At 40.9% G+C, this 10219-nt stretch overlaps 1 protein-coding gene across 2 annotated transcripts in view; it reads right to left on the bottom strand.

Moving 5' to 3' along the window:
* Nucleotides 1–8006: 8006 nt before the first annotated feature.
* The window catches only part of cep44 (centrosomal protein 44), a 24981-nt gene continuing 22768 nt past the window's right edge, over nt 8007–10219 (bottom strand). For both annotated transcript variants that reach the window (XM_041981882.1, XM_041981883.1), the window contains exons 10-11: nt 9192–9229; nt 8007–8514 (exon numbers count right to left, since the gene is read on the bottom strand). In XM_041981882.1, the coding sequence (XP_041837816.1) occupies nt 8454–8514; nt 9192–9229 (99 nt within the window). In that variant the 3' untranslated portion in view covers nt 8007–8453. The remainder of the gene's footprint in view (nt 8515–9191; nt 9230–10219) is intronic.

Genomic DNA, 10219 nt, shown 5'->3' with positions numbered 1-10219 from the left:
CTTGTGTCTTAAATTGACGTGAATGCTCTTTGTATTTAGTTCTGACCTCCGTGCTGTGCTGCAGAAAAAGTCAAGGTCCATAAACCTTCCCAGTCTGATAAAAACCAGATGATTATTACTTATAACAGACTCTTTATAGGGAACCTAAATAAAAAGAAATAAGATGAATGCTGCAGTAGACTGAAGGCTCTTGCACCTTGGTGAAACTTAATCTTTGTAGCTATCGGGGGCCTCCATTGGCCACCCAGCAGCCGGGCTCGTGCAGGACCGTAAGAAATTATGTGCATGTAGCTTCCTCCATAAACACAGTGATGCTTCAGGTTACTGCTGACAGCACATAGCCAGCAGATGGCATCTTGACTGTGAACAGGTGTTGACGTGCAGATGTGTTGAGCATGAGAACGTTTTTAATACTGTTCCACTTAATAAGTGGAACATCATTATCATGGAGAGTCTCCACCCAGTTGGACTAATGCTTGAGCTGTGTTCCAGATCAGGATCTACGCACTTTGTAGTGCAGGTTCGTCCATCGTAGGGCCACACAGAGAGACAACCAACCACTCACATTCATCCTGGGGAGGATTTAGAGTGACCAGTTAACCTAACATGCATGTCTTTGAACCCATATTAGAAGAACATGCAACTCTCCGAACACGGGGAGAACATGCAAACTCCACACAGAAAAGCCACTGTTTGTACCCCCCAACTGTGGCCGCAGTGCTAACCACCACACCATCCTGCAGCTCTAACTGCCACCACAGTTTTCTCATTATAATAATTTTCTGCTTTTCCTCTTTTACGAGCAGGAACTTATCAGTCAGTAATATTATAAGTCATGGGATCTCTGGTTAATCCATGTGATCTGCTGCTGCCTCAGCTAGGATGATTTCATGAGAGCACATAAAGTGGAGATAAAAAAGCTCTCCATCAGGGTGGATCACTATGTATTAGGGCTGCTCGATTATGGGAAAAATGATAATCACAATTATTTTGATTGAAATTGAGATCTCGATTATTTAACACGATTAGAGAAAGAGAGTACGGTCTAGTCTGTGGTAATGCAAACTAGTTTCTTTCCACTAGGTCCCACATAGCTATTGTTTGTCTCAGACCAGCAGCTATGTGCTGCCTGGTGTGATCTGAAAAAAAAAATGAGTCTGGAGACATTTCGTTTTCACGTTGAAATCCACGTCAATAAAATGTAGCGCAACATTTATATATGGCTCTATGGTGCGGCTTGACCACAGGTCCATAGTGATGGCGAAACATCGGACTGTAGCCACGTCCTTCACAACACCCTCACCACACTCATCATACAGGCCAAGGAGAGACACCCTAAAATGGTGTCGAGATGGCAGTGATGCTGTTTGTCCAAAGTGTTAATGAGGTTTTTACATCCCGGATTGTTCAGTGTGTTAATTGAGAAAAAAATTATGTTTGTTTTTAACGTTTGTCACTCTGTGTCTCTGAGAGCTGGTGGATTATTTCGTCATGACTCACAAAAATTGACTATTTTTCTATTTTCTCGCGTCGCAAGTCCCCGTGTGCACGTCTGCATGAATGAGTGCAACATTTCACATACACGAATGTCGCCTGTCGCTTGTCTGGAGGAGGGCAGCGATTTTCGCCTCATTGCGCAAGTTCCATAGAAAATGATGTAGAAGGAGCGATGTCACCTCCCGTGTGTCCAGCCCTTAACTGGCGAGGTGTTTGCAACTCGCGCTGAATAAAACTAAAGCAGTCTGGGTTGTGGGAGGAGTCTGCAGCAGAGCATTGCAATGCCAGCTGTGCTTGATTTGCAACTGAAAACAGCACAAGAGGAAACTGTGAAGGACAAAACTAATCGGATCAATTAATTTTTATGATCGTTGAAAACCCAGATCGTAATTGTGATTAAAATTCGATTAATTGCCCAGCCCTAGTATGTATCTGATTATGTTTAACAATCTGTCCAAGATGTGACGTGGACGCAGATCCTGGAGCAGGAATAGTTGGAAATTATGGAAATACTGCTTAGTTTCATGTTGGATATTTGTGAGAAATGTTTTATTTAGTTGGCAAAGTGTAACCAGGCTGACAATCATGGTAAAGCATCTCAGTTACTCCACACTATCCATGAGTCCTAAACTACATGTTTAACTAACCTATAGGAACCCATGTGCTTGCTAATTTACTGAAGGTTAATTCTATAGTACCAGAAAAACAGAACATACTGGGCTTTATACTTGGCATACAGGACATTTGTAAAGGTTCAGTTAGGTTTTAAATTAGTACTTTTACTGTGAGGTAGCAAGTCACTGTTTTTATTTCATTAAAGAAAAAACACCTGCATGTATAAAAACATAATACAACATAATGCGTCCTAGAGATTGCTGGGTTGGGTTATCCATACGTGTTTACGGGTGATCCCAGTTAAACGCCAACTTTCTGAGTGCATGTGTGAAATAAAACAAGCACACCCTGAAGAAGGCGGGGACTATTTTCTCCACCAACATTGATCTAGTTTTCTATTGGCTGGAGGACAGACAGCTCATTCAGCAACCAGAGAACGGAAAACTATTCAAGAGCAGAAGTGGTGAGAGCAGAGAAAGTGTCCGAGAGTGAGGGAAAGAGACCGAGCTGGAGCAGGAGCAGGAGATTTAAACCTGCAACCCTAAACCTGAGAAGAGGAGCAGAATATTAAAAGTTCTTCTGGATGGATCTTTTTGCCAAGGCACATCAGCTCTATGTTTACAGATGGAAAAATGAAGCATATCAAGAAAAGAACACTGTTCCTACTGTGAAACATGGAGGAGGCTCTGTTATGTTCTGGGCTGCTTTGCTGCATCTGACACAGGGCGTCTTGAATCTGTGCAGGTACAATGAAAACTCAAGACTATCAAGGGATTCTAGAGAGAAATGTGCCGGCCAGTGTCAGAAAGCTTGGTCTCTTGGATCCAAAACACAGCTAAAAACACCCAAGGATGGCTAGGAGCCATTGGAACCTTGGACTATTCTAATGTGGCCTTCGATGAGCCCTGACCTAAGTCCTATTGAGCATCTTTGGAAGGAGCTGAAACATGCCGTCTGGAAAAGGCACCTTCAAACCTGAGACAACTGGAGCAGTTTGCTTATGATGAGTGGGCCAAAATACCTGCTGAGAGGTGCAAAAGTCTCGTTGACAGTTACAGAAATTGTTTGATTGCAGTGATTGCAACAAAATGTTGAGTTAAGGGTACCATCTTTTTTGTCCAGGCCTGTTTCATGAGTTAATTTTTTAAATAATTCTGTTGAAGCATGGTTGAAAAGCAATATCTGACTTTCATTGGTTAAATTTAATAGAATTTATATATATATATATATATATATATATATATATATATATATATATATATATATATATATATATATACACACACACACACACACAAAGCGCTGGATAAAAAAGGAGGCCACTGCTATTTATTCTTAACTAAGCATGTTTGAGTATTTACTACCAAAAGTTAAAGTCCTACATGAGCACATCTCATGCTGCGTTATTAGGTCTAGTTTGGTGTAAAAACAACTGTGAACTGAAAGAAACATAGGCTGACATCAAGTGACCTTCAAACACAGTGGCAAACTGAGTCTTGGGTGAAGTGCACAGCAAGAACAGATGACTGGAGTCATCCAAAACTCATCTTATTGGTGAGAAGCAAAGACCCCAGGCTGAGGTGTCAAAAAGACCACATGAACTATACAGTATAAGACAAAGTGATCTGGTTTTTTCAGCTACTTCCTATATGATCACACTGCTGAACAAAGTAAGTTTTTTTCTGAACCGTAACTATGGCTTGGGGGTAACAAATGAACAGAATACCAATCTGTCTGTGTTCAGCTCAGCTCATTATCCATGCTCATGTTCATGGTGCTGAAAGACCTCAAGGGGGGTCCACAACTATCTGGATGACATAATAGTTTATGGCAGGGACCAGCAAGAACATGATGACAACCTGCAGACAGTGCTAGCTGCTCTCCAGGAAGCTGGTCTCCAACTCAATACTGAAAAGAGCCATTTCAAACAGAAATATCTAAAGTTTCTCAGGCACATAACTTCAGCCCAAGGCTTGTTGCCAAATGAGGATCATCTTGAAGCTATCACAGAATCTCCAGTACCAAGAGATGCCACCAGTCTGCGCTCACTCCTAGGACTCACATGGTATTCAAAATGTGTGCAAAAATATGCATCTTTGGTGGAGCCCAAGCAAGAATGCCTGCATGATGATACATTCAGATGGCCTGCAGCTGCACAGGCGAGCTTCAACGCAGTAAAGGCTTGCATCATAAACAGTCCAGCACTGGCAGGTTTTAACCCCAGCCTTCCAACCAGGTGAAGGACTTTTCTGTGGGGGAAAAGATTCAGACTGTGCACAGACCATCAAGCACTGACCACACTGCTAGCTACAAAAAGACTGTGACGTGCAGGAATGTGTGTCGCTAGACTTCTGTATTTTACATTTGATGTGGTGTATCATACTGGTGCACAAATTTATGCTGCTGACTCTCCAGGTTGCCTCTCCCACCAGTAGAGAACACAGAGCCAGTGACGGAGTTGTTAACTCTGCTAGATACAGAACTGAAGACCTTCTCACTCACAGACCTCACTATGGCATGTGAGTTGTGTCCTAAACTTACTGTGGAGATGAAAAGGGGATGGCCTAAGATGGCAAAGTCTCTACCTGCAATGCCCAGGCCTTATTTTGCTGCCATAGATGAACTCTCAGCCCAAGATGCAATGGTGTTCAGTGGCCCTTAGCGACGGCTGGTTCCTGTGGCTCTAAGAAAGCAGCTTGTTAATCTGGCACATGAAACCCAGCAGAGCATTATCTGCACTAAGCAGAAACTGTAGGACTTATACTGGTGGCATGTATAAACATGTGTGTGCAGGAGGGCATTTGTGCATGCGTGATAATGTCAGATGAATGATGAAAGTACCAAAATCCATTCTCCTGCAGCCGATTCCACTGCCTGATGTAACATGGAAGACAGTGGGAATCAACATTGACCAACCATTTGAGTCAGCATCCTGTGATTGCAGTGACAGTGACATGGATTAACTATTACACTAAGTGGCCAGAGGTCACTTTCACTCCTTCCATCACAACCACAGCGATCACAGTTTTCATGTCTACAATATTCTCCAGGTTTGGCAACCCTACAGAGCTCATTAGTGATAATGTGACACAATTCACCTCAAGTGAGTTTGCAACATTCCTAGCAGTAAGAGACATCAAGTACAGGAAGGTGTCTCTTTATTATCCTCAACCGAATGGAGCCATAGAACGCTGAAACCATGTTCTAAAAGAAACACTCCTCAATGCTGAGCAGGAGAGGAAACAATAGAAACCCTTGCTCACATACCATGCATCTCCACACAGCACCACAGGGAGGTCACCATATGAAGCACAAAAGTTGACATTGGCCCAGCAAGCAAATTTTCACCACTACCAGAGAAGCAGCTGTGAGATAATTCCAGACACAATGCATCAAAAATCTACGCTGATGTTAAGAGAGGAGCGCAAGTAGCAAAGATCAAAGAAGGAAGTCTGGTCAGCTTGAGGAAACTTTTCCATGTCAAGAAAGAACTGTCAAAGTTTCATGCACCTGCCAGGGTGATTCAGAAAACTGGTGCAAGTTCCTGTGTGCTGGGGGATGGACACATATGGAGTGTTTCTCACCTCTCTGGTTCCAGAACATGCACAGGACATCGTCACAGGCGCTGTTCCTTCAGCTCCACCCTCTGAGCCGGAGCCTGCACAACCCCTGGTTGACAACATGGGCAGACCCAGTAGGGTCAAGAAGGCAAGGCAAGTTTGTTTGTGTAGCACAACAATTGGTGATTCAAAGTGCTTTACAGAATACAAGAAGCATAATTTAACATTAAAAACAAAAGGAAAAGGAAAAAGAAGCAAACAAGAAAACTAGTCTGTGTCTAAAACCCAGAAATATTTCTGATGTTATGTCGCAATTGAAAATTGTTGATTTAAAATCCTACAAGAAACAGTTTGGCATTTGAAATCAACAACATGCACTCTGGACATGATGCAATCTGACTTTTTAAAAACTGTTTTTACCTCAGTAGAAAGTGATCTCCTACTTATAGTAAACATCTCACTGGCATTAGGCATGTTTCCCAAGTCACTAATGATAGCTGCTATTAAGCCACTCCTAAAGAAAAGGACTCTAGATGCCTCTAGACCTGTCTCTAACCTCTCTTTCATTTCCAAGATTATTGAGAAAGTTGTATTTCACCAGCTTAATGACTTTTTAAATGAAAGTGGAAATCTTAATAAATTTCAGTCCGGCTTCCGACCTCATCACAGCACTGAAACAGCTCTGGTCAAAGTGTTAAATGACATTAGGTTGAATACTGATTCTGGTCAAGTATCAGTCCTGGATCTGTTGGATCCCAGTGCTGCATTTGATACTGTAGATCACAGAATCCTGTTGCACAGGTTTGAAAACTTAACTGGTTCAGGTCATATTTAGAAGACCGGAGTTATTTTGTTACGATCAACAGCTTTGAATCTGAGCGAGTGGCCATGACTTGTGGAGTCCCCCAGGGGTCAGTCCTTGGACCTCTTCCGTTCAACTTCTTTATGCTCCCTTTGGGTCAAATATTACAGAACTATAGCATTAATTATCAAAGTTAAGTAGATGATACCCAACTTTATGTGTCTCTGTCACCAGATGACTGCAGTTCAATAGACTTATTGTGTCAGTGTCTGGAGCAAATAAACACCTGGATGAAGGAGAATTTTCTACAATTAAATGAAGACAAAACTGAGATTATTCTGTTTGGTAGCAAAGAGAAGAGGGTCAGCGTTGGTAAACACCTGGAGACTCGGGCTCTTAAAATCACCAACCAAGTTCATAACCTTGGAGTGTTGATAGACTCAGACCTGACTTTCAGCAGCCACATTAAAGCTTCACTAAGAAGCTTTTTACCAGCTCAGAAACATCAACAGAACTAAAAGTTTAGTCTCCCAGAAAGACCAAGAGAAACTCATCCATGCATTCATCTCTAGTTAGCTGGATTACTGTAATGGTTTTTTAACAGGACTTTAAAAGAGCATTAAACATCTGCAGCTCATCCAAAACGCTGCTGCTAGAGTTTTCACCAGGACTAAGAGATCTGAACACATCACACCAGTTTTAAAATCTTTACACTGGCTTCCAGTCAGTCACAGAATAGATTTTAAAACCCTTCTGATTGTTTACAAATCCCAGAATGGTTTAGGCCCAGAATACATCTGTGATATGTTCAGAGAATATAAACCTAGCAGAGCTCTTAGATCCAAAGACTCTGGTCAACTAGTCCAAATCAGAGTCCAGACTAAACATGGAGAAGCAGCATTTAGCTGTTATGCTGCAAACAAGTGGAACGAAGTGGAGATTAAACTTTCACCAAATGTAGACATTTTTAAATCCAGGTTACAAACATTTTTCTCATGCGCCTATGCATGAAATCTGCATGTTTTTTTTTTTTTAACTTATCTTGTCTTTAATCATTTTAATGTCATTTATTATTGTGATTGTGTTGATGCCTTTTACTATTTCTAAATATCTGTAATGCCTTTGTTTTATGTAAAGCCCTTTGAATTGTCCTGTACGTGAAATGTGCTATACAAATAAACTGCCTTGCCTTGCCTATAGCAACTCATCATTCTAACTTAATGCTCTTTACCTCAAACACTGCCTCCTTCATGGTCCGTTGCATTTCCAGCCAGGAGAAGATCATAACCATCCTCCTGCTGTGCTGTGATTGTGTCCTAGAGCGGAAACGGCTTATGTTTGCTCTGCTTTGAATTTCTGAAGCATTCACAGCTCTGTTCTGAACATGAAACATTAAAAGTTGCTTTAAAGAACCTACAGGATAGACCCGAAGCCTGGAAGCTGCTTTCAGCTGGTTTTCCTCACAGTCACAGAACAAATAAACACAGACGATCAGAAGGTTTCTCTAAACATCCTTATATATCACAATTTACATTTATTTAGTCATTACACAACAACACTGAGCAGTCCTATCTCATAATATATTAATCAGAATAATATTGGACATTGGACTTTTTATATTCAGTCTGAAACAGATAGCTAAACTAGAGTGGTAACGCAGGTTTTACAGTTTACAGCATTTTACAGCATACAACACAAAGTAAACAGACACATGAACAAGTCATTAAACATGAATTTGTACATTTCTTTATTACTTTCACTTTTGTGTAAAAACACAGCAAAAAAAAAATATATATTTTTAAAAATAAATCAACTGTGGACCAGGAAAAGACCACATTGTCGACTCTGTTCTCATTTTGTGGACTTCTACGTGTTGCCTACAAGTTAAGGTTTGCTTGTTAGCAAAGTAACATAGCAAGCTGAAAGAAGCAGCCTAATGTTACATAACATTAACTTAAGATAAGATCATTTATCAGGATTTATTTGCTGGATGTGTCAGCGGACTCGCTGTTCTTCAGGAGATCAGAAGTAGTTTTCAACCTACACAAACAAACAAAAGTTGCTAAATTGTACAACATCATGTTAAATAAACAGAAAAATAAACAAGTCTGTAAGAATAACAAGTTTAAAGGTTCGTAGCATCTTTCGTTTGTAGCATGAAATCACTAAAATCTACACTGAGAAATGTTCTTAAACTGTCAAACTATTCACACAGTCATTTGTTCACAAAACATTCTGTCCCGTGAGGGGGGCAGTCCTGCAGGCTTTAATGTTCCCCTGCTCCAACACACCTGACTCAAATTAAATACAACCCATGAAGCTGTGCACAATGCCTCATTTAACTGAGTCAGGTGTGTTGGAGCAGGGACACATTGAAAACCTGCAGGACTGCATGCCTTGTGGGATCGAGTAGCCCTGTTCTAGAGAACTCCTCAACTTTCTCAGTCTTTGTTGACCCTGTCCAAGTTTTATTAGAATGCTTTCCAGATATAGGATTCAAAATATTCCTAGTCAATGAATATTTATTAGTTTGAACATTAAACACAAGTCTTAAAACAAAAATCATTGTTTTCTGTTTTTCTTTACGTTTTACACAATGTCCCTGTTTCATTGGAATTTGGGTTTGTAACAAGTCAAGCCAAAATACTCTGGAATCAGGAAAGGAAAGAAAAAGGCATAGTAAAAGGGAAACTGTCCCATAATGAACTAGATCTCACATGTTGGTGATCTTATCCAGCCTGGCTGTCAGGGCCTCCTGTACAAAGACACAGAAATAACAGGAAACCAATGTGGGAATGTTAGAGTTGTGCAGTCATGACTGAAGGATGGCTGAGTGACGAGCACAACAAAAAATATAAAAACACCTTAAGGCCCATTTATGCTCCTTTATGTACATAAACAATGGAGTCCTTTCAAACGTCATATTGCTGTCCTCATACTTCCATGTGTCTTTTACATCGCCATGGTTGTTAAGTCAGTTCATCCACTAGTGGGCAGTGCAAAGTTCATTTGAGGTTATTTTCTCAAAACTTGCTTTCACACTCAAAGTCCCCTCTTGCTCTCAAATATATCGTCTTCCTTTAAAAACTCTGCTCCTCTTCTCAGGTTTAGGGTTGCAGGTTCAAATCTCCTGCGCTCAGACTTGGTCTCTTCCCCTCGGTCAGACACATTCTCTGCTCTCTCAAAACATCTGCTCTGGGATATTTCTTCCTTTCTCTTGGGTTGCTGAAAGAGCTGTCTGTCAAACATTCTCCAGCTAATAGAATACGAGATAAATCGAGAAACTGGTCCCTACCTTCTTCAGGGTGTGCTTGTTTTACTCGACACAGTTGACTCAGTAAATGGGTATTTAACTGGGATCATCACTTGTATGGAAAACCAAAGCAGCAGTCTCTAGTTAGTGTTACGTTTTTATGATACTTTTCTTTTAATATATGCATATGTGTGTTTATCACTGTGTGATGGCCGCCTAGGCAGCCACACACTGAGCCCGGTCTGGTAACCTTTTTCTTCATTTCAGTTAAATCATTTTATTTGTAATATTTACCATTTCTTTTATATTTCACATTTTTCTTAGCAAGTTTGGCAGGGGGGGTTAACTGATTGGGTGCACACTTTTAGCTGACTCATTCTTGTCACCTTGTTTGGTTTATTTTCAGTTAATATGCATTTTCTTTGCGTTACTAGTTCCTGGGGAAGTTGCTGTGTGGGAGGCCCAAGCCTGCTAAAAGTCCCAGCTGAGGTG

This window comes from Melanotaenia boesemani, chromosome 4, assembly GCF_017639745.1.
Source record: "Melanotaenia boesemani isolate fMelBoe1 chromosome 4, fMelBoe1.pri, whole genome shotgun sequence".
Classification (NCBI taxonomy): domain Eukaryota; kingdom Metazoa; phylum Chordata; class Actinopteri; order Atheriniformes; family Melanotaeniidae; genus Melanotaenia; species Melanotaenia boesemani.
The sequence above is the reverse complement of the archived record's forward strand: the minus strand, read 5'-3'. Positions and strand labels throughout refer to the sequence as shown.